The sequence below is a fragment of the Macaca thibetana genome, chromosome 9 (genome assembly GCF_024542745.1).
Source record: "Macaca thibetana thibetana isolate TM-01 chromosome 9, ASM2454274v1, whole genome shotgun sequence".
Lineage (NCBI taxonomy): Eukaryota > Metazoa > Chordata > Mammalia > Primates > Cercopithecidae > Macaca > Macaca thibetana.
In genome coordinates, this window is record NC_065586.1 from 12,596,594 (window position 1) to 12,622,186 (window position 25,593).

Below are 25,593 nucleotides of genomic sequence, written 5' to 3' on the forward strand. Positions count from 1 at the left end.
TATGTCCCTCAAATCTGTGCAGGATATGTGGAAAGAAGGTGGAAGCTAGTTCTCTGTTGGTCCTAGGAGTCATTACTAATGACCAGGAAGCTGATCTCTGGTAAACGTGAGACAGACTGCCTGAGAAGTGTTCTAGCTCCAGCCTCTGCATGAGCACCAGGAGGACTGAGGCTGCCTTTCTTGTGTCTCGCTCTCCACCAAATTCAGAGTACCTAGGACCGTGCCTGGTACAGGGCAGGCACCCAACAGATATTTATTGAATGAATGATGAAAAGAGGGAATTGAACATGAAGTGAGCCTTTGCATGGAATAGGCCCTCAGTTGGTGCTTGTGCCCTAGTCCTCAATGCATGGATAGTCATATGGCATTTTTTGAAAATAACTCATGCACTGAAATAATGTTAAAACTTTACGTTCAGCTTTGCATATTGTAAGGAATGTGAGGGTGGAATAAAGTACCTGAGAACAGATGTGGGAGGCCAGAATAATTTTTTTTAACCACGTTTGAACAGCTCCAAGTTAATTAAACCACTTTTCTTAAGAGACATTAAGAGGCCATTTTTGGATTTATTTGAAATTTCTCAAGTATGCTTATTCAAACATTACTCATTCCAGCTCAACTCCCATCATCTTCTTGAGGCCTTCTTCATAATTCTGACCCATTCAGGGCTTTGCTTTCTGTGAACTTAAAGGCAATTCTACAGATTTTAGCATTTGATTCTTTTCTAATTTCTTCCTGAGTTTCTCTGCCTAGATGATAAGCTTTTTGATAGCAAAACTTTATTTTTTATTTTTCTTTTCTTCCAGACACATAGCAGAAACGCAGCAAATGACAATTGCTTGATTGGTCGATGGAGAGATATTAATAAAGCGTCTTTCCAGCCACTGTGAAACTGCTATTTTGATTGTCCCTGCTGTGTGCAATACTTCTTTGGAACGCTGCAATGAATTAAAAGCAATTTCTAGTCAGCACTCATGTAAGACATAGCGGGTTAAATAGGCTTTAATTCTCTGTCCCATATATCAAAGGAGGGGACTGTAGTCCTAATTTATTGGGGTCTGCCGCGTTGGCTAGGCAAGTGCTTTGTACAGACTTAATTCTTTGTGTTATTGTTGAATCTGAATGAATGACTGAACTCTGGGGCTCAGACAGCCTTCTTGACTCAACCTCCAAGGCACGCTAGGGCTGCAGGTGCCAATCTCTAAACCCAATTTAGAGATTGAGTGATGTAAGCAGAGTGATTGGATTTAGCACATGAAAATGCAGCTTGCCCAGTTACATCTGAATTTCAGATAAACAACCATGCAGTACTTGGGACGTACTTAAACTGCAGAAGTATTCACCATGTTGCTACAATTCAGATGTAACTGTGTGCCAGGCATTTTCTCTGGCCACTCTTCATATAATCCCATTCCTCCTATTTCTCCAGAAATCTAGGCTCTTCATTAACTCTCAAATGAGCTGGACTAAAAGAAAATGTTTATGACCATGTGATTGATTCCAATGGCAAATTACAACAATTTTTCCAAAAAGGGAAAATCTACATAATGCCTACTTTTTGTGGGCATATTCTTTTAGGTATATCCAGTAGTGATAATGCCATGATTTGTAGCATCTTGATAGTCTCAAGTTAAGCTCTCTTGGTTTCGTTGGTGGCATAGTTTATTTGGTTCATATGCTATATGGCTGATAGTATCTTGCTCAGGCTGTGTAGAAACTATGGCTGACAAAATAATTAGACTCTATTCTTTGGAATCAGGTGGAATGTGAATTTAGTATAATCTATTGTTTTAGCTCCTACAAAACAACTGCATTAACTACTACGAGCTATAGAATTCAAAGGAAAGCCTTAGCAGCCTTTGTTAATTATCTTGTTCTCTTTCATCTCAAAAGGAAGATAATAGTCTTGTTTGTTTTCCACCTTATAAACTTCTTTTTGCAGGGAAGGCATCACACATTTAGGAAAATGGTTTCCCTTTTTCCTAACTAAATAAGGTTTCTTGCTGTTTAGTGGCAACAGCCTTTCAATATCATTCATTCATTCAGCAAGCATTTATTAAGCAGATTTGTGCTAGGCACCAGGAGCAACCAAAATGAATAATGTAGTTCTAGCTTTCAAGAGGGTCACAAGAATCCGCATGTTATGTGCTTGTCTTTAAATGGTTCAGCAGTCATTTCAATGAGAGGCTTATGGTAAGAGCTAATTATCTCCTTGAGTAATGAAATATTTTTTTTTCTGTCCAGTGCTTTAAATAATATCAAGCCTTACATTCTGAGCAGAAACTGCTCTTCATGGATAGTGCCAAGGGCTAGAATTCGGCTGTTTCCTTCTGCCCTGGTTCTTTAGTTAGGACGTAGTTGTTCAGAGTGGGGTCTGCAGGTCAGCAGCACCGGTATCTCCTGGGAGCTGGTTGGAAACGCAGCCTCCAAGGCCCCAACCAAACCTGCTGACTCAGGGCCTGCAGTGGAGCCAGATCCCCAGGCGATTCATTTGCACGTTGAAGTTTGAGCAGCGCTGGTCTAATACGGTATTTCTCCAGCTCCAGTTTGCACGTGTAGATTATCTCAGCATCTTATTACAATACTGATTTCTGGGCTCTGCCCTCAACTTGTATACTCTGTGCTTGTCGTAGGGCCTGAGAATTTGCATTTCTACTAAGCTCTTTGGAGATAGTGGTGCTGCCTGTTTGAGAACCACACTTTGAGTAGCACTGATCTAGTTTGCTTGGGAAGCTGAAGTGACGTTTGGTAGTGGGGTGGAGTGGGGGGACATGAACCCCAATGAGGGAGTCAGGTTGGTTTTTTTTCCTTACACTGGACCCATGAACATGCCAGAGAAACTGTTCCCTAGAACATATATATTCTCCAGTGTCTTACCAGGTCTCCCTGCTCCCTGACATATGCCTGTCATGGGGGACAGATTTTCATATGATTAAGTGGTCAGGCAAGTCCATAATGGCCACTGGGAGACAACACAAGAGGGAACGATTCTGCGCAGCGGCCCAGCCCTCTGAGTTGGGCCCTACAAGATAATAGGATGTGGGCAGGTTTGGCCCGTTTCTGGGATTCACGTGAAGCAACAATAGTTAATCTACTCTTGCTAAACTGTAGGGTATTGAGCCTTAGGAACGAAGAGGAGTGGCGATCAGGGAAGAACTGTTAGGAAATGGGTCTGGAAAAAGTTTGGGGACAAGATCCTGAAGTCTGAAATGTTTTTGTTCGGGAGTTTGGATTCTGTTTTGTAACTTTTTGCTACAATGCTGTCTGTTCTGAAACGTTTTCCTATCTAACTGTACTTACTATTTTGTGTGTCTATTTTTTTTTCAGGATTAAGCATGAAAATATTGTTGCCCTGGAAGACATTTATGAAAGCCCAAATCACTTGTACTTGGTCATGCAGCTGTAAGTACCTTGTTTGACTGATGAGTTTTGAACCAATTTGCAAACTCCAATGTCTAAAGCGATCAGGTGGGAAAAGAAATGACTGAAGTGGGCCAGGTAAGGCAGTAGGGAGCAGGCCTGTGGGATAGTAGAGAGGCCCGTATCCAACTAAAGATGGTGGGCTGCCCACAGGAGTCTACAGGCCTCCCTTGAACCAGCCTACAGCTGCTGGGCTGGACTAATAACCTAGAGCCTCAGCAGTGAATGTGATGTTCCTGCTGCAGGATGTCTGTATTGCCTTCTAATATGTCAGGGCCAAATGTGGCTGCCTGAAGACACTTCAGTGGGCCCACTGTAAGGTACACTTTGCTCCTGTCTCTAGGAGAAACTCCCACCCTTGTCATCCTTTCCAGGGATGCCGGGGGAGGGAAGCAGATGGTAACTGTGTATACCCATTTCTTCCTTTGACAGATAAGAGCACATGTGATTGAAAAGGGAATTTGCGCCAGACATAAGAGAAGTATAATTGGCGTCAGACCATGACATTATCCCCCTCATTAGGTTATTTTTGCTTTCCATTAACACTGGAGATTACCAAAAGAGGGAAGAAATCAGAAAGCCAGATATTCGAATAGAGACTTTACTTGAACATGTATTTTTAAAAATTTAAACTGAAATTAGCCTCCCTGCCTGCATAAGTACTTTACTCTAAGCAATATGGTTCCTAGGAATATCCCAGGGCTGCATTGAGTAGAATTAACTGATAGAAACTGTGTCAGAATATTATGCTTTAACCATTACCTGAATGAATAAATGCTGGAACATCATATGATTAAGTTTACCAACTGAGGAGATTTTTGTTGAAGATTAGAATATAGACTTAATTTCATGATTTATTAATGATTTTCAGACTTGGGATTGTCAAGGGTGTGTAGAATTCGTGATTAGGCTCACAATTTCTTTTCCATAGATTCTTATTTTCCTTATGAATGTTTAAACAACACAGTAACTTGGGATCATGTTAGGATGCAAATAAGTGTTCATCGGTGCATTTAGTTAACCTTTCAGGATCTTCAAAATATTTTTGTAGGTTATGATATTTTTGTATAAATATTTTAAAGCTGTCTATGCCAGAAGCATATGTATTATTGCTCTCTGTCAAATGGCAGTTCTAGGTGGTGACTAGCAGTTTTAGAGATTTATACGTTGTAGTCAGCCGTGATATAAGTCAAAGAAGTTTTTTGACTGGTTGGTTCCATGTTAACTCGAGTTACCTTTTCTAGTTCCTTGTTCTTTTCTAGTTCCTTGTTCTTCTCTTTGTGTTACAATTTGCTGTATTTCTGGTTTTTCCTAGAGAGCACTAGTTCTCCCCAAATTTGGGAGCACGCCCTACAAGTTCTTGTGACTTTGCTTTATGCAAAGTCTGCTCTATAAAGATGCAAGTGCATCACTTTCTCATCAAATATCATTGCATAATTGGAAGATTATGAGATTTCAGTGGCGACCAAATGCCCCGCAAAATGTTAGCTGTGTATTTAAATGTGTGCTTTTTCACTGGTAATGCAAAAACTGCTAATACTCAAATCCAAAGTTATATGGATCTACTTGGTTAAGTTTTGTGTTTGTGGAACTATAACCAAATATCAGTTAAAGCACCTCAAATGTGTCCACCTCGGCTCTGCCTCTTATTAGCCAGGTGAACTGGGGCAAATAACTGGGCTTCTCTGAGTATCAGTTTCCATAATGGGAAAATGGGGATAATATTTTCGTTAGAGGATTATAGTGAGTAGTGAAGGAGAAAAGTGTAGTAAGTAATCTCACAATAATAGGTCTTCAGTATATGTGGTTTCTCTATGGATATCTGTATCATTTCATCACTGTGTCTCTACAGATGGTCTTTAATTTTATAAGGTAATGTTCAAGCTGATTTAGAATTTGCCTTTCTAAGCAACTTGGGGTTGTATACTACCAACAAAAGTTATCGTAAATATGGGTTGACATAAAAACATAAGAATGTCTGGAGCAAAACCAACCTTAGAACAAAGCCTGGAAGTCATATGAGGACACCGCTATCCCTGCCCCTCCCTGAGCTTTTCTGTCAAGGAATTCCTCCCTCTTTTGTGTTACAAAAAAAAAAAAAAAAAAAAAAAAACCTCATTGGCCCAGCATGGTGGCTCACACCTGTAATCCCCGCACTTTCGGAGGCCAGAGGCAGGCAGATCATTTGAAGTCAGGAGTTCAAGACCAGCTTGGCCAACATGGTGAAACCCCATCTCTACTAAAAATATAAAAATTAGCTGTGCATGGTGTCAGGCACCTGTAGTCACAGCTACTCAAGAGAAAGAGACTGAGGCAGGAAAATCGTTTGAGCCCGAAAGGCAGAGGTTGCAATGAGGCTGAGGTCGTGCCACTGCACTCCAGCCTGGGTGACAAAGCGCAAGACTCTGTCTCGAAACAAAAAACAAAACACCTCATTAATGTGAACCACACTCATTAAGAATTTTTAGTAATTCAGAGAGGAATTAGGGTGGGATTAACTGTTGGGGGGCACTGTATGAGATTTGTCAGGCAAATTAATCACAAAATCCAGTTTAGAGGCAATGAATGTTTGAATTACCTAAGTAAAAAAATTATGCACAGCAGTAAGCAGTTCAGAAGCTGTGTTTACACAAAAAAATTAGATATGCTAATTTTTAAGTGTTAAATTGTATTCTTTTTTCATTGGTTCTCATTACTTTATAAAAATCAACTTTTTGGGGGTATCATTTACATACAAGTTACTGTATCCATTTAAATGGACAATTCAGATGAACATGACAGAATTATACCCATAAAGCCACCACCACAGTCAAGAGACAGAAAATTTCCATGCCACTCAAGACTCCTTGGGCCCCTTTGAAGTCTTCTCTTCCTCATTCATGACCCTAGTCAACCAGTGACCTACTTTACTTACTAGAGGTTATTTTATATTTTATAAAATATCGTATAAATTGACTTATATAGTATATACCCTTTTGTGTCTGGCTTATTTCATTAATTATTATTTTGACATTCATCCATGTAGCATGTCTCAGTGGTTCATTCCTTTCTATTACTGAGTAGTATTCCATTGTTATGAATATTACACATGTTTTAAACTTTTGTATTTATCGACACTTGGGTGGTTTCCAGTTTGGGGGCTCTGATGGGTGAAGTTGCTGTGGACATTCATGTACAGGTCTTTGCGTGCATGCATGTTTGAGTAAAGACCTAGGAGTGGAATGAGTGCGTCATCTGGTAGATATTGTGTTCAACTTTTTAATAAACTGCCTGACAGTTTTCCAAAGTGGTTGTACCATCTTGCCTTCTTTTTTTGGCCAGCAGTATATGTCAGTTCCTAATGCTCTGCATTCTTGCTAGTCCTTGAGATTTTCACTTTTAGCCATGCTAATGGGGTGTAGTGATATCGCAGGGTGGTTTTAATTTGCATTTCTCAATGATGAATCATGTTGATCATCTTTTTATGCCCTTATTGGCCACTTGTATATCTTCTTTTATAAAGTATCTGTTCAGATCTTTCGCTCAGTCTTTATTGGATTATCCTCACATTATTGGGTTGAAAGTGTTCTTTATGTAGTCCATAGTTTGTCAGATACACGTAATACGAATATTTTCTTCCATTTTGTAGCTTGCTTTGCTGTTTTTTTTAATGGTTCCTTTTTAAAAAATTCATTGAAATATAATTTACATACTACACAATTCACCCATAAGGTGTACGATGAATTTTTTTTTTTTTTTTTTAGACGGATTCTTGTCATTTTGCCCAGGCGTAGTGCAGTGGCATGATCTTGGCTCACTGCAACCTCTGCCTCCCGGGTTCAAGCAATTCTCCTAGCTCAGCCTCCAGAGTTGCTGGGATTATGGGCACCCGCCACCATGCCCAGCTATTTTTTGTATTTTTTGGTAGAGATGGGGTTTCACCATGTTGGTTAGGCTGGTCTTGAACTCCTGATCTCAGGTGATCCACCCACCTTAGCCTCCCAAAGTGCTGGGATTACAGGCGTGAGCCACCGCACCCGGCCCGAAATGTTTTTTAGTATAGTCACAGGGTTATGCAACCATCACTGCAACCTAATTTTAGGGACATTTTTGTCCCTCTAAAAGAAACCCTATACTCATTAGCAATCACTCTCAATTCCTCACTCCCTCAGTCTCTTGTGACTACTTATTTTTGGTCCCTATGGATTTGCCTATTTTAGACTTTTCATATGAATGGAATTATACAATATGTGATCTTTCGTGACTGGATTCTCTCTCTCAGCTTATTGATTGCGAGATTAATCCATATTGTGTTGTGTATCAGTACTTCATTCCTTTTTATTACCAAATAATATTTTATTATCTGGATATATCACATTTTGTTTCTCTATTTTTCAGTTGATGGACATTTAGGTTATCTCACTTTTTGGCTAATATGGATAATGATGCAGGCATTTTCATGTACAGGTTTTTTTGTGGACTTGCTTTCATTTCCCTTGGGTATATACCTAGGAGTGAAATTGCCGGGTCGAATGACAGCTCTTGTTTTAACATTCTGAGGAGTCATCAAACTATTTTCCAAAATGACTGTACCATTTTACAATCCCATGAGCAATGTATGGGGATTCCAACTTCTCTACATCCTTATTAACACTTACTCTCTGTCTTTTTGATGATAGCCATCCTGTGGGTGTGAAGTGGCATCTTGAGATTTCGGTTTGTATTTTCCTGATAACTAACGATTTTGAACATCTTTTCCCATGTTAGCCACTTACATATCTTCTTTGGAGATATATAGATATTCAAATCCTTTATCCTTTGTAAAACTGATTTTTCTTTTATTGTTGTATTGTAAGACTGCCTTATATATTTTATATACAAATGTCTTACCAGACATATGATTTGCAAATGTATTCCCCTATTCTGTAGATTGTCTTTGTACTTTCTTGATAGTATCATTTACAGCACAAAAGGTTTTTAACTTTGAGGTGGTCTTGTTTATTTTTCTTTTGTTGCTTATGTTTTTGGTGTTATACTAAGAAGCTATCACCTAATTCTTTTTATCTTCTTTTTTTTTTTTTTTTTTTTTTTTTTTTTGAGATGGAGTCTCGCTCTGTCGCCCAGGCTGGAGTGCAGTGGTGCAATCTTGGCTTACTGCAAGCTCTGCCTCCCTGGTTCATGCCATTCTCCTGCCTCAGCCTCCTGAGTAACTGGGACTTCAGGGGCCTGCCACCATGCCTGGCTAATTTTTTGTACTTTTAGTAGAGACGGGTTTCACCATGTTGGCCAGGATGGTCTCGGTCTCCTGACCTCGTGATCCGCCCATCTTGGCCTCCCAAAGTGCTGGGATTACAGGTGTGAGCTACCACACCTGACCACTATCACCTAATTCGTAATGGTACCTTTTGAAAAGGAAAGTGGTGATAATGTTCTTTTTTTTGGTGGTGATAATGTTCATTTTTTTAATGGCTTGTGCTTTTTGTGTCCTGTGTTAAAAGTCTTTGCCTGTGCAAATAATTTTTTCCTCTGGACATTACATAATTTTAGCTTTTCTTTTCTTTTCTTGAGATGGTGTCTTGCTCTGTTGCCCGTGCCTGAGTACAGTGGCGCAATCTCAGCTCACTGCAACCTCTGCCTCCTGGGTTCAAGTGATTCTCCTGCCTCAGCTTCCCAAGTAGCTGGGGTTACAGGTGTGCACCACCATGCCCAGCTAATTTTTTGTGTGTGTGTTTTTAGTGGAGGTGGGGTTTCACCATGTTGGCCAGGCTGGTCCTGAACTCTTGACCTCAAGTGATCCGGCCGCCTTGGCCTCCCAAAGTGCTGGGATTACAGACGTGAGCCACTGTGCCTGGTCAACTTTTCTACCTAGGTATATTTCATGATCAATTTCAGGTTAATTTATATATATATAGTATGAAGTAATGACAGTATTCATTTTTGTCATAGGGCTATCCAGTTTTCAGCATCATTTGTTGTAAGTTCTTCAACTTTTTATTTTTTTTTCCTTACAATTGCTTTGGCTATTCTAGAGTATTTGTATTTTCATGTAAGTTTTAGAATAGACTTGCCTTTTTTTTTTTTTTCTTAGAGTTTAGCTTTATTGTCCAGGCTCGGATGCAGTGGCACAATATTGGCTCACTGCAACTTCTGCCTCCTGGGTTCACGCAATTCTCATGCCTCAGCCACCTGAGTAGCTGAGATTACAGGCGCCCGCAACCATGCCCAGGTGATTTTCTGTATTTTAGTAGAGATTTGGTTTCACCATCTTGCCCAGGCTCGTCTCGAACTCCTGAGCTCAGGCAATCCACCTGTCTTGGCCTCCCAAAGTGCTAAGATTATAGGTGTGAGCCACCGTGCCCAACTGCCTTTTTTAATGCTTGTGGGAATTTTGTTTGGTCTTACAATGAATCCGTATATCAATTTGAGAACAGTTGACAGCTTAAAACACGTAGCCTTTTGATTAATCAACGTAAGTGTTTTCATTTTATTTAGGTTTTTTATTGCTCTCAGTGACATTTTATAGTTTTCAGGATGTAGGTCTTCATATACTTGTTCAATTTATTTTGAAGTATTTTTTATTCTATTGTAAATGGATTTTTATTTCATTTTTCTGGTTGCTTGCTGCTAACATATAAAAATATAATTGATTTTTGTGCATTAGTCTCTGACCTTGCTGAATTCACTTACTAGTTCTAGTGTTGTTTTGTGGATTTCTTACCATTTTCTATCTCAATAATCATGTCATCTGAAATTTACATTGATTCTAGTTGTTCCCTAAAGGAATCCTATTTGGTAAAACTTTGACAGTTTAGTTCTAAATATTAAGTGTATTTTAATGACGTAATAATATGTCTTTAAAATATTTTATGTTAGATATTTTGAAAATTCAAATTAGTCTCTCTTACTCCCTTTTTGCCTCCATTAGTTGTCTGAATGAGTATGAAAAGAAAAAAGCAATGACAGAAAGCCCTGGATATATCAGAATATAACACTACTAGGAAAAATCTTTAGTTTGGTTTGAGGATTTTGTATCCTGTATTATTTTTGGTTGTTGTATTTTTTGTTTTTGTTTGGCAAGGCTCAGTGGTTTATGCTCCTGATAATCCATCTGTTTTTCTTTTATTATTAAAAATTTTTTTTCAGTAGTTGAGGTCTCACTCTGTCACCCAGGCTGGAAGGCACTGGTGTTATCATATATCACTGCAGCCTCCAACTCCTGGGCTCAAGCGATTCTCCCACCTTAGCATCCTGAGTAGCTGGGACTGCAGGCATGTGCCACCATGCCTGGCTAATTATTTTTACTTTTGTAGAGATGAGTCTTGCTGTGTTGTCCAGGCTGATCTCAAACCCCTGACCTCAAGCAGTCCTCCCAGTCTCCCAAAGTGTTGGGATTACACACGTGAGCCACTGCCCCTAGCCCCCATCTTTTCTGTCTGGGTCAGTGAGAAAGTGGAAAGAGTTTTTGTTTTTATTTTGTTTTTGTTTGACTAAAGAGCTTAGAAAGTCTTTAGCTTCTAAATATATGGGGAGGATCTAAAACACAACATTTTGGAGGACGGTATTTTACAATGTTTGTGCCTCGGAAAGTTTTAGTTTCCTAGGAAACAGCATCGTGGGCACTGAGAGACAACAGGGGATGCGCTAGCACCTCAATATTATTACCTGTCTAATTGCTATTTCAGTTCTGAGTATTGCAGTAGATTTGTTCCCGTACTGCTGCAGCATGGGACTTAATTGTTTCCAGAAGTCTATATTTAAATTTTATTTGGGTTTTTGGAAAAATGCTTTTTTTTTTTTTTTTTTTTTTTTTTTTTTTCAGAATTCTGTTTTTGGAACATTCTGCTTTAGAGAGGAGGAAGTCATTATGACATTGGGAGAAGTGATAGATGGAAAGTCAGTTCATTCAGAATTTGTTTCTCATCTGACTTGACTTGTAGAATATTAATCCAGGGCGAGGCGCTGTGGCTCACGCCTGTAATCCCAGCATTTTGGGAGGCGGAGGCGGGTGGATCACGAGGTCAGGAGTTCAAGACTAGCCTGGTCAAGATGGTGAAACCCTGTCTCTACTAAAAATACAAAAATTAGCTAGGCGTGGTAGCAGGCGCCTGTAATCCCAGCTACTCAGGAGGCTGAGGTAGGGAACTGCTTGAACCTGGGAGGTGGAGGTTGCAGTGAGCCGAGATCACGCCTCTGCACTCCAGCCTGGGCGACACAGCGAGACTTTGTCTCAAAAAAAAGAAAGAAGAATATTAGTCCTTACATTTGGAGATGAGAAAGGACACCGCCTCAACTCCTCCCCCTTCACAACTGTAACAACTTAGGAAGTAAAATAAACTTCAGGCTGATACAATGCAAAGGATAGATCAGAAATATTTTTTAAATGAAATGGATTATATTGCTGTGGAATTAGAACATATTTCCAATAAGACTTACATTTCCATATGTGGGTAACTCCTCAATTTGTACCTCCAGCCTGGAGCCCTGTCCAGAACTCTAAGCTTGTATATCCAACTGTCTTCTCAGCAGTTCCACTTGGCCAGGTAATAAGCATCACTCACATACCAGATCCAAAATAAACTCTTGAATTTTCCACAAAATCTGCTTCTCCTGCTGTCTATCTCATCTTAGCAAATGGCAACACCATTCTTCCAGTTGCCCAGGCCAAAAATCTGGAGTCATCCTTGACTTATCCTTTTCTCTTATACCCAACAATCCCATCCCTTGGCAAATCCTGTGGCCACCAGCTTCAGAATATACAACAAATGCAACCACTTCTCCTCATCTCTATGCCTACCACCCTGTTCCAAACCGCCATATAAAACATCTTTCTTCCCCCAATCCTACCCCCACTGTGCTGTTCCTTTTTAGTATGTTAGCCAGATCTTATCATGCCTTTGTTGAAAAACTCCCATTGGCTTCTCATCTTTGAGTCAAAGACAAAGTCATTATGGTGGCCTCCAGGGCCCTATGTGTCCTGGCTTCTGGAAACCTCTCTGACTTCCTGTCTCACCTTTCTCTCTCTCTTTCATTCGGCTGCAGCCTGTCTGGCTTCCTTGCAATTCCTCAAACATGCCAGACCTGCACTGCCATGGGGCCCTTGTTTCTGATATTCTTTCTGCTGGAATCACTTATTTTTTTAATGTTTTTTGTTTGTTTGTTTGTTTGTTTTGAGTTGGAGTTTCGCTCTTGTTGCCCAGGCTGGAGTGCAGTGGCGTGATCTTGGCTCACTGCAACCTCTGTCTCCCGGGTTCAAGCAATTCTCCTGTCTCAGCCTCCTGAGTAGCTGGAATTACAGGCACCTGCCACTACACCTGGCAAATTTTTGGTATTTTTAGTACAGACAGGGTTTCACCATGTTGGCCAGGCTGGTCTCAATTCCTGACCTCAGGTAATCCTCTCACCTTGGCCTCCCAAAGTGCTGGGTTTACAGGTGTGCGCCACCACCCCCAGCCAGAATCACTTACCTTAATGCCGTCATGGAATAACGGAAATACGAGAATTTCTGCCAGGTGTCGCCTGTTCATTGAGATATACCCCAAGCTCCCCTGTATAAAATAGCAACTCCCACCACCACCTTGTGCCACACATACATTAATTCCTTATCCCCCTCCCCAGCTTTCTTTCTCTCTGTAGCACTTGTCACCATCAGAAGAGTTGTCTCTGCTTTCTTGTCTGCTGGAACAGTGCTTTCACGTTATGCTGGGCGCTTGACAAATGCTTAATTGATATGATCACATAGGAATGTAATAATGGTTAACATATTTCTTTACTCATTTAGTCCTTACAGTAAACTCAGGAGTTACTGTAATCCCAGTTTTCGATGAGGAACCTGAGCAGAGGGGTTGGATCATTTACCCAAATCAGTAAGCAACCCAGTGTTTGCCCTTGACCAGCCTAATACAATACACTGATAGCATTTTCTAGGAAACAAAGAACCTTGTAGGCACCATTAATGTGAATAGTTCAGTTTACCTGGAAAATGTTACTCGTAATGATTCAGGAAGTATTTTAAAAGCAGAGCTAACTAGAAAATATCTTATATTTTGTGGTGGTTTGTGAGGGGAAAAAAGTTTACTCAGCAATATCACAGGAGTTCACTAGAACAATCTCGTTCCATTTACAACAATCATTATGTTTATTTCTTACATAATTTTTTTACCAATGTTGTGAGTTTTTTTACCAGTGTTGTGATTTTTTGCCAGTGTTGTGATTCCCTGCTGAGCTTGAAAAGCTAAGGACGAAACACACATTCTTTAAAGAATATTAATTTGGTTCCTGGTACCCCCAAGGCATGAAAATAGATCAGCTTCCAAGAGAAAATATGGTTTCTCTACTCTGTTGGCTTGTGCAGTAAGCTGTTTGCACAGTTCCCTGTTTGTGGGGGTCACGGCTGTTAGCTGTCGTGTGGATATTGTATTCATAATTCATACTCTGTGTTCCCAGAAACAGTTTTAATTAGAACACAAATTATTACTCCCAATAAAAAGCCTTCTGTGAGTAGCCAAGCATAATAATGAAGAAAAAAAATGTTTCTGAATATGACACCTTAATATATTTACATATAAATTACCAAAATCTTATCGTTGTTCACAGCAGATGCTAATTGAACACCTAACAGACCTGTGGTTTCTGTTCAGCATTGTGGGGGTTGGAAGGGGCTTGGGGGATACAGACAAGACACAGCCGATACTCCTCAGTAGTGCTCCTTGTAAAGAAGAGATTATAAACCTCGGAGGTTGCTTTCCTTGAGGATGGTGCCAGGCACTCCGGGAGGAGACACCTTAAATGGAGGGTGATTAAGAGTCAGCCAGATGGAGGTGCAGCCACGAGATAGGTAACTGGGCTCCAGGCCGAAGGGCAGGTACTACCAGAAAGGTTAGGGAGCCTGGGAGGGAGGAAGAGTCTGTGAGGGGCTAGTCTATGGGGGCTTTGTCTGAGAGGAGGGCTGAGTCTGTGAGGGGCTTTGTGAGGAGGGCTCAGTCTGTGAGGGTTTGGTCTGTGGGGGATTTAATCTATGAGGGGTTTTGTCTTGTAGGAGTTCAGTCTGGCTGGGGTCGGGGGGTAATGTGGCATCTTGGTGGGAGTTATGGCTGGAGATGCCAGCAGAGGCTAATTCAATACCTCTGGTTGCTACTGCTGCTGCTTAGTCCTTCTCCAGACTAACGATTGAATATGCTTTGTTATTTATTTTTTCTGCCACTGGAAAACCCGCTGATATAGAAAAGATTTAGAGAGTTAAGAAGATCAAGAGAAAAAACAGACATATTGTGGAGCCAATCTTACTAGGTTCAACTGTATGAAATTGCCAATGCATAATCATGTTTTTTGAGGTCTTCTTTTTTAATGTAAGCATTTATAGCTATAAATTTTCCTCTGAGCACTGCTTTTGTAGGATTCCATACATTTTGGTATGTTGTGTTTCTATTTGAATTTATCTTAAGATGTTTTCCCTTGTGATTTCTTCTTTGAATCACAGTGGTTGTATAATAGTGTGTTAATTTCTGTGTGTCCATGAATTGTTTAGTTTTCTTTCTAAGGTTGATTTCTAGTTTCCTTTTATTGTGCTTGGAAAGATACTTTGTATGATTTCAGTCTTTTAAATTTTATTGACACTTATTTTGTGGCCTAACATGGTCTACCCTGGAGAATGTTCCCCATGAACTTGAGAACAGTGTGTATTCTGCTGTTGTTGGATGAAGTGCTCTGCATATATCTGTTAGGTCCAGTTGTTCTCCAGTGTCGTGCAGGTCTTCTGTTCCCTCATTGGTCTTGTGTTTGGTTGTTCCATCCATTACTGAAAGTGGGGTACTGAAGTCTTGTAGAGCTATTTCTCCCTTCAATTCTGTCAATGTTTGCTTCATATATTTTGGAGCTTTGATGTTTGATGCACGTATAGTTATATTTGTTACGTCTACTTGGTGAATTAACAATTTTATCCGTTTATAATAGCTTTCCTTGTCTCTTATCACAGTTTTTGACTTTTTATAATCATGTTTTTAATCCAGTGATTTTTTTTTTTTTTTTTTGACAAAGTCTTACACTGTCACCCAGGCTGGAGTGCAGTGGTATGATCTTGGCTCGCTGCAACCTCCATGTCCCAGGTTCAAGTGATTCTCCTACCTCAGACTTTCGAGTAGCTGGGATTATAGGCATGCACCACCATGCACAGCTAATTTTTGTATTTTTAGTAGAGACAGGTTTCACTATGTTGGCCAGGTTGGTCTTGAACTGCTGACCTCATCATCTGCCCACCTCAGCCTCCCAAAGTACTGGGATTACAGGTGTGAGCCACTGCACCCGGCCCAATAATTTTTGACTTGAACATTTTCATACACTTTTCTAAATACCATCTTATCCATTTTAGCCAATACGCGTGACAGTCAACATCTTTCATCCAACATCTAATAAGTTCTTAAAGTATGTACAGTTTAAAAATCCCATACGTTATATGAACAACTGTAACCTTTTTGAAAAGTTAGATCTGGTCACTAATATTCAAATTTAAGAAGTCATAGAAAGTACATTAAGAGTCTGTTCATCCTTAGAATATAAAGCATCAATTTCTGAAACTATCCATTTATTTACTTATACATTATATAGGTATTTATTTGATTTAAGGATATATGTAATGTCACAAAGTCAGTAAGATGGGGCTAGTAAAATAAAAAAAAATACAGATAGTATCACCATGGACTTCATTGCTTCTGACTCCCTAGTAGATAAAAACTTGGGCTTATAAAAAGAGCATAGATGCACTAATAAATTTCAGAGTATATCAGATTAGGCTTTTGAGTTTGAGAGGCGCTTGAGTTGCATTTCTGTTTGATGACTTATTAAAGAAATAGCACTCTACCCCAGCCAAACTAATTTCCTCATGCCCTGCAAATGCAATGTAGCCATTCCTGCTTTGGGTTTTCCTTCATGTCTCCCAATTTCCATAATGCTCCTTCTACTCCCTTCAGTCATCTAGAACCTCTCTTTTCTTTTACAGCAGCACAACAGACTAAATCCCTCATAATCCAACCCAGGCTTCTGAGTACCCGTCTGCCTGGAGCACAGCCCCGCCCGGCACCCCAGCATATCCCCCTGGCTAATTCTTCATCATCCTCTCCTCAAGGGTGTCTTTTCCACCAGGGCTTTCCCTGTGATACCAAAGCATGCTGCATAATCCCCAAGGAAAGCGATCATTGTGAGTTACACGGCTCCTCTCTAAAATGTAAGCTGCACATCCTCTCTCATCCGAGAAGCCCCAGCCACAGAAATTTTCTCTTTCCTAAAATTCTGTAACATCTTAAATCTGTACTAATCATTATGCATCATCATATTCATTCATTCACTCAACAAGTATTTATGGAGCCCCCCCCACCATGGGAGAGTTGAGGCTGGAGGTGTAAACTTCCTGGTGTTCCCATTTGGAAGATTTTTGCCGGGCATCTGGAAAGAGATTTGGGGGAGATCTTGCAGAGTTTATATAGGAAATTAATTTAGGAATGTTGTTAATTGGTAAGAGCATTGAATGGACTGGAATAGAGAGTCTGGGCTTCCATCTGCCTCTCATGAGGTATGTGATAGCTCAGCACCTGGCCTCTCTGGGTCTGCTTATAAAGTAGAGGGTTTTTAGTTGTTGTTTGTTTGTTTGTTTTAAACAGGTTTAAATGGTTTAAAAAGGTTTCAGGTCTAAAATTCCGTGGTCTCATGTTGTCGTCCCCTTTTTCTCAGTGTAAATCTCCATGAAACAAGCACAGATGTTAGAAATCCAGTTGTTGGGTTTGCTAGCAAAGTCTCTTTCCTGAGATGGTATTTCTAAAACCAATCTCATCTCTTTGAATCCTTGGAGGTTTATGAATAATGCATGTTGGTGATGATGCTGGCGCGGCAGTCCCAATGAATGTGCGAAATTTGATGTTTCCTACGAGGAAGAAGGGGAGTGGCTGGGATTATTGAAAGGCTCTCTGGTTCTGGGTTTGAAGGAGGCATTTAGAATTCTGCTGGATCCCCTTTTGCTACATCCAGATGATTAATTTTACATCTTAAATCCTTGCTTGTGATCGCTTGCACCCAGGAATTACAGTGAGCTACGATGGCACCTCTTCACTCCAGCCTGGGTGACAGAGTGAGACCCTGTCTCAAAAAAAAAAAAAAAAAATTTTTTTTTTTCACTCTACTGTGGCTCAGGCCTCATGCTCTGTTCCTGGCCTGCCTGCTTTATTTCTGCCTCTCCTGACCTCTGACCACTCACTTTCTTACATTGAGGGCTTTGGTGATCGACTGATAGATTTCAACTCCTTCCCCAGCTGTGCAACCAGGAGGATCAAGTGTCCACAGGACAACCCACATCATAACCTCTGTGTCCTTAATCATTTTCTCTCCTAAAACTCCATGTTTAAGCAGCACACCCCCATGGCCACGCACTAGAGTGGCGTTCCCCAGAGCTGCTACAGGTCTATCATCCTGATCACCACCACTCTGTGTCTGCCTTCAGCCTAGTTGACAACAACCCCTTCATTTCTTATTTTGATGCCTGTTCTCTGATGCTTTGAGAACTCCTAGTGCCTCCGCTAATCCTGGGCTTCCCTATCTAGCCAAACCCCTTGCAGCTTCCCCACGATCACTCTCCTGCCGGCATCTTTCCTTCTTTGCCTGCTGCACTCACTCTGCAGATTCAACACCTGACCGCAGTGCAGCTGCCTGCATCCCCCGTTCCTGCAACAGGGCTGCTGGGTCCCGTGGAGGAAACCACGTCGTCGGATGAGTGGCAGCTGCTGAAAACTGAATGAAATGAAATCTCAGCCCGTTCCTCAGCACCATTGTGCTCTCTTCTGCCGTGATCCTAGTTAGATGTTCTTCCTTTCTCCTTTATTTCATTTATTCCAAATATTTGTCATTCATTCTAAGCTAGCTGCCCCATAGTCTTTCAGGAAGTACACTGGAAATCAGTCTAGGCAGACTAACATGGTATCAAACTTACTGGTGAACAATTCCCCCATATTTTGGTATGTTGGTTAAAAAACAGTTGGAAATCTTTAATCAAAGTATTCAACAAATTAAATGCTCCAGACAGTAGGTTTTGAAGGTTGTAGCGAATAGTAATTATTGAAAACAAAACTTGAAATACATTCCTACAAAAGAGAGAAAGAAAACAAATTAGGTGATGAGAGCTTAAATGATGTGTAAGAGTTAGTTTTGACATTCTGTAATTGTGCCTCGTGGAAAGTGTCTTTGTGGTGCCCCTGTTTTTAATTGGATAATTTTATATCTGTACAGCCATGGAAGGAGATTGAGAAAGCTGATTGTTTTGCAGTATCCACATTTGGGGAAACATTAAATCATTAATTGGAGAAAGTTTATGTTTTAAAATTATTTACTTGTCAAAAGGTAGCCAAATAGGTGTACCTATAAAAATATTTTGAAAGCTGAACTACTTATATACTTGGATTAAAAATTTGCAATTTAGAATTTGCTCATTTAGCAAGATTTGCTGTCAATATAGATACTGTAGCAGTTGTAGAGAGAGTATTTTCCAAGTTAAAAATATTATGATCAGTAGAGAAGAATGAATTGAAGAAGGTATGAACAATTTAAAGCTTAGTAATCATCAAATGCAAGTTTGAAGAAGATTAAAGAAAGTTTTATGAAAAAATGAAAATAATACATGTTAAAAAAAATGAATTCCCAGATACGGGTTTAGAAACATAGAAATTAAAAATCTGATTAAAATATGTTGGGGGTATGTGCCAAATCTAATTATTCTGCTTATGTTATTTTCTGATGTTTACTTAGTCTACACAAAGAAGTTAAAACATTTTTTTGCTTTAACGGAAAGTTATTTTAATTTTTGGAAATTTTCTATTTTTAAAAATAATGATTAAGTAAATTCTTTTTTTTTTTTTTTTTTTTTTTTCTGGAGACGGAGTCTCTCTGTCCCCTAGGCTGGAGTGCAGTAGTGCGATCTCGGCTCACTGCACCCTCCGCCTGCCAGGTTCAAGCGATTCTCCAGCCTCAGCCTCCTGAGTAGCTGGGATTACAGGTGCACGCCACCACACCCAGCTAATTTCTGGTTTTTTTTGTTTCTTTCGTTTTTTTTGAGATGGAGTCTTGCTTTATTGCCCAGGCTGGAGTGCAGTGGTATGATCTTGGCTCACTATAACCTCCGCCTCCCGAGTTGAAGCGTCACTCTTGCCCTAGCCTCCCGAGTAGCTGGGATTACAGGTGCACACCACCACGCCCAGCTAATTTTTGTATTTTTAGTAGAGATGGGGTTTCACCATATTGGCCAGGCTGGCCTCAAACTCCTGACTTAGGTGATTCGCCCTTCTCAGCCTCCCAAAGTGCTAGGTTTACAGGTGTAAGCCACCAGGCCTGGTCATAAAATTATTTTTATAAGCCTACCCATATGATAAAAACCAATTTATCAATTCATAAATTAGAATTTCAGATATATGGTGTTGTTAACTTCAGTGGCACGTTTTACTGTCAAGATGGACCGATGGATAACGTTACACTGTTGTTCTGTGATAGCCCTTCCTGTCTTTTTTCACTGTGCTCCTTATGTGGTTTTGTCATGATTTATTTTGCTCCCATTTAGTCTGTCTCTTCTGACTATGAGCTTCTTGAAAACAGGATCATTGTTTTAGTATTTTTGCATCCTTAAGGCCCACGATGCACAATGCCTGGTATGTAATAGGTTCATAATAAAGTATTATGAAGTAAATTAATTTAGGAATCCAGGGGTGTGTGTGTGTGTGTGTGTGTGTGTGTGTGTGTAACTTGAACTAATCTATCAGTACAGTTTTTAAATTCAACATTATACCTTTCTTTTTCATCAACCCCTCCAATAACCACTTATTCAGACCCCTAGTGACTAAGCAAATGAGGCTGAAAACATTTCAGGGCAACTAGACATGATATTTTTCATTCATCATAGATGCATGAGTGCACTCTGAAAATGATGAGGTTTCATTGCATACAAATGTGACATTTAATGCCGTTAAAACAAACAAATTAGGCCATAAGGAATAGCAAAAATTAAGGGACAGGGAATTTCTTGTCTTTGAGAGTAGTGATGTATACAGACATCACTAGTATACACTTGCTGCAGAGCCCAGCGACCAGTTTGTGCTGCTTAAGACAAGTCAGAGAGGGCTGTGTGCAGGGACCCGGTGGCAGCAGCGTTTTCTAACATCTTAGTATTTTAAGAAGCTTGCATTCTCCCTAGAAGAGGGGAGAACTTTGAGTTTTGTGACATTGAGAACTTTGACGTTTTTGGTGGATGGATCAGTGATGTCCAACGGCATCTCTATAGGGTCAGATGTGCTAAGAAAGGAGAGAAGCTGTGTTAGGTCGGAGAAGGGGGTATCTCGGAAGTAGCCACAACCAGGATATTTTCTGCTGAATTATGCCAAGTCCTTTGGAAGAAAAGGCTCCAGGTATTTTAGGTTGTAAGCCCTTGTTAAGGCTCCTCAAAGAAGATAACTAATTTTTTAAAAAACATTCCTCAGTATAGAAGAAGATGATTGATTTGTGGTCTAAATACTAAAAGACATCCAAATCATGGGACTATTTTAACATAATTTTTAAGTGATCTCTTATTTTTAAAAATCACAGCACGGAATGAATTGAACAGGTTCCTATAGCCATGGTTGGTAAAGATGATGTGATTGGTCAGCTTCTTGTGTAAATATGTATTATACATCCCTATTTATAATTCTTGTAATGAAAAGAAAAAACTAAGAATATATTCAGAAGATATTGGGAGTTTGGCCAATTTTTTTTTTGTTTTAATCATCGTGCTATTTATTTAGTGTCAAGATCTTTAAACTCTACAAAGTTTACTGTATAAAACAGGCAAACATTTATCCAGGGTGGTTCATATGTAATGCTCCAACTAGAATCGGAGGAGAGTAGCTGCCTCCCGAGAGTTCAACAAGGTCTGTAAGTAAATAATGTTTTTCAAAGGTTCCTAAAGAGTTAAGCCTTGTCTTCCAAAGGTCTTTAAGAATAGCCATTAGTGGCTGGGCGCTGTGGCTCACTCCTGTAATCTCAGCACTTTGGGAGGCCAAGGTGGGTGAATCATTTGAGATCAGGAGTTCGAGACCAGTATGGCCAACATGATGAAAACCCGTCTCTCCTAAAAATACAAAAATTAGCCAGGCGTGATGGTGCATGCCTGTAGTCCCAGCTACTCAGGAGGCTGAGGCAGGAGAATAGCTTGAACCAGAGAGGAGGAGCTTGCCGTGAGCCGAGATCACACCACTGCACTCCAGCCTGGGTAGCAGAATGAGACTGTGTCTCAAAAACAAACAAACAAACAAAAGCAATGGTCGTTACTAACTCTGCTATACTAGAACCTTTAGTGACATTTAATTGTAGATATGTGTTAGAACTATTTAGAAACACCACGTGTACCTGAGTTTCTGCATCTTTTACAAGGACTCAGTACTGACTGACTGTGCCTCTCAGGTTTAGAAGAGCCACCAGGACTCAATCGTAGCTACAGTATTAAGCTGGGTCAAAGATATGCCTTCCTAAGAAGTACGACTTGCTTAACCAGTAGGAAATTGACCCCAGCCCTTTATAAAGAGCCTGGGCTGTTCACCATCTGTTTCCAGGAATAGTTCTCCAGCCGCTGAATTATGCATATTTTTATTCAGAAAAGTCACCCCAGGCCTTCTCATTGGTGATTCACTGTCTCCCTGTTCTCAATCATCCTGGGCTGGAGAGATTGAGAGAGAAAGGATGGCATTTTCGAGCGGAAACAAGTCATGGAAGATTAAGGACTGGCGAGCGCCTGGAGACAGACAGACTCTCACTTTCAGAACAGATGAGTGGGCAGTAATGGGAATTTTCGGCTCTTCAGGAAAGTTGTACAGGAGATTATGAGGATTAGGTGGGACTTCTCTGCCTTTTCTGCTCTGCCCTTCAAGTACATCTTATTTTGTTCCAGCACTTCCAGACTGCAGCTGCCCCCTCTGCTATGGCCCAGAGAGCTGATACATTCACTGGGTAGATAAAGACACACAGTTTTCTGGATTCCAATCGCAATGGCTACAGTGAGAGCCTTGAAATGTACGACTACCAGCTGGAACAGCAGTAATTACAGGAGTTCAGGATGTTTCTGAGGCTCTTTGCTACTCACTTTAGCCTGTTTGGAAGTTAACATTGTTCACACATGGACAGTCACATTATCCGTGCCATATACATATTTGGGAATATGCCCTGGATGAGGTTACTTTGTACATGTTGATAGAGAACGATTGTGAAGATACGATGTTAATGAATAAGCACTGTGCATGATATTGTAGCAGTGTATACTTTTTTTTTTTTTTTTGAGATGGAGTTTCGCTCCTGTTGCCCAGACTAGAGTGCAGTGGTGTGATCTCGGCTCACTGCCACCTCCGCCTCCCAGGTTCAAGCGATTCTTTTACCTCAGTGTCCCAAGTAGCTGGGATTACAGGCGTGTACCACCATGTCCAGCTAATTTTTTATTTTTAATAGAGACAGGGTTTCACCATGTTGGTCAGGCTAGTCTCGAACTCCTGACCTCAAATGATCCACCCACCTGGGCCTCCCAAAGTGCTGGGATTACAGGCATTAGCCACCGCACCTGGCCATATATACTTTAATTTATGGCTTAAAACAGAGTTACATAGAAACATACTGCTTATTTGTACAGGAAGTGTCTGGAATATATAGAAAACTGCTAAGGCTTAATTATCAGAGGGAAGATTGGGTGTTTGGAGTGGGAAGCAAACATTTTTTACTGTATACTCTTGTACTATTTGAATTTTGTACCATGTTTAAAAAATTAAACAGGCTCTATTTGTACTTCTTCCCATGGCTTTAAGACTTAATTGTAAAAATCACTTTCCAGATCCATAAAAACCTTTGGGTTCCCTCCGGCAGACTGGATCTTTTACTACCAACCTCAAATAGTAATTATTTTCCTACCACTGATAATTCTCACAGCAGTGAGAGTCACTTATCAATATGACAAAAAAATTCATTTTGCTGGCATAATCGGAGCCTAAAATCTTCCTCTGTAGAGAGATATGATTGAGAGAAGGAGGTAGCTACAGGGATGTGTAATACACTTGAAATAGGAAGAGACCTGAAGTGGTCCACTCTCAGAGCACATTCATTTTTAATATCAGCCTTCGTACTGAGCCCTTAATGGCTTGGGTCTTTAATTATCTCACTGAACAATTTATGTTGATTCAGGACCAGCCGTTCTCTTTGATTTATTGATACTATGCTCAGGAAAAAAAAAAATAAAATTACGCAGCTTGTTTTGACAAAGTGCCTTTCAACACAATGCCTCCTGCGCTGTGCCCCAAAACCATGTGCCAGAAATGTTTTACATCTGCTTTCTCCCTACTGGGTTTTACATTTGTAGTAGATGAAAAGATGCAGTTTGATTCCCGTTATGACTTTAATATATGAGTGTGGAATCTCTGTGAGTTGATGAGCTCCTAATTTTGTTGTAATGTGAGGTGGCTGATGGATGGTCGTGATTGGCGTCTGAATTCTAACTAAATTATATTATCACATGATCAAGTCTTGAAACCAAAGGCACATGATCAAATCATTAAACCAGAGGAATATGTACAGCTCAGAAGTATCCGAGACAAAGGTGGAAGGCATCACACTAGGACAGGAGGCTCCATTTGCCCCAGTGCAAACAAGAGAACCATGACTGAAAGCAAAGCCACATCTCTTAATTCCGGAGACAAATCAAAAAGAGGGGATGCTGAAGTTCACAGCTGCTACAGGCTACAGTGTCAGGAATTTTCCTTCCCATTGATAAGCTCTAAGGCTGTAATAGATTGTGCTTTCTTGCCAGTATTCCTCCTGTTCCTTCCTCCCGAGGTTCTCAAGGTCTTAGGAACATCTTGACTCATAAGTCTAAGAACAACATGTTTCAGTGATCAATAGACTTGAGTATAGCCATAAATACAGCTGATTAATGACCTATATCTCTGATATAGGTGTTAAACTTAGTTGAAAACAATCCCTGCCTACTGAAAATGGGCATGACACAAAACAGGAGGGAATTAAGGTGAATGAAATATCCATTTAATGCAGGCTCTGCTGACAAAGTATTTCATGTTCTACTTTGTTTGTAAGGTTAGGCAATATCCCTGTGACACCTGTCATTACATTTTCCAGTCTACCCTTTAAAGACCTGCTTAGTTCTTTCTTGGCCTAAAATCTGTCCTGGGTACTGGGTGAATACGTGGCTTATAGTTACACCTGTGTGGCTCGGTTGGCAAAGCTCTGCTTAGTGTGAATGACTGAATCTTAGTGTAATGGCATCTGGAACATAGTTCTGCTTTCATCCCCAAAAAACTAAATCAGTTATTGAAATATGAATCAATAGAAACCAATCTAATTACTAACTTCTATTTAGCCTCTGGAAAAAAGGTACATATAGGAGAGAAAGATTTAAAGAATTACAAACAGCTCAATAGAATTTGGGACCTTAATTTTACCAGCTTTTTCTTGCCATGTTTGCGGAGCAAACTGCTTCTGAACCCTAAGGTCCACAAAGGAGGTGGTGACATTGTGCAGATCCTTCAGGGGCCATGAATTCCTTTAATTTCCCAAACACTGGCAGCATTCGTTTAGCCTCCGATATCTCTGAAATGAGTTACATTATTTTAGTTTATTTATTTATTTTTTTTGAGACAGAGTTTTGCTCTTGTCGCCCAGGCTGGAGTGCAATGGCATGATCTCGGCTCATCGCAACCTCTGCCTCCTGAGTTCAAGAGATTCTGCTGCCTTGGCCTCCTGAGTGGTTGAGATTACAGGTGCCCACCACCACGCCTGACTCATTTTTGTATTTTAGCAGAGCAGGGTTTCACCATATTGGTCAGGCTGAACTCGAATTCCTGACCTCAGGGGATCCACCTGCCTTGGCCTCCCAAAGTGCCGGGATTACAGGCATGAGGCACCACACCCGGCCCATTCTTTCAGATTTGTGAGAAGGCGATTCAGGCTTCTGAGGGAGAAAATATTAGGTTCCCTTCCTTCAGTTCCATAGAATGCTTAGCAGCGGGAGGATGGCGTTCTACCCATTGCCTTCCTGCTTCATACAACTTGGACTAAACTGAAAGGAGGGAGATGATGCTCACTTTGTTGGGGGGAGTCTCTGTTGTCTTAGGAGGTTTCCCTAAGCAACCAGCTTAGGGAACCAGC

The 25,593-nt window shown here is 40.4% G+C and overlaps 1 protein-coding gene and 1 pseudogene across 4 annotated transcripts in view; one reads left to right on the forward strand and one right to left on the reverse strand.

Moving 5' to 3' along the window:
• CAMK1D (calcium/calmodulin dependent protein kinase ID) overlaps positions 1-25,593 on the forward strand; it is a 491,709-nt gene that overhangs the window by 323,937 nt on the left and 142,179 nt on the right. For all 3 annotated transcript variants that reach the window (XM_050803261.1, XM_050803263.1, XM_050803262.1), the window contains exon 3: positions 3,328-3,402. In XM_050803261.1, the coding sequence (XP_050659218.1) occupies positions 3,328-3,402 (75 nt within the window). The remainder of the gene's footprint in view (positions 1-3,327; positions 3,403-25,593) is intronic.
• Positions 1-25,593, reverse strand: part of LOC126962380 (60S ribosomal protein L6-like) — a 693,495-nt pseudogene that overhangs the window by 314,099 nt on the left and 353,803 nt on the right. The window lies entirely within an intron of this gene.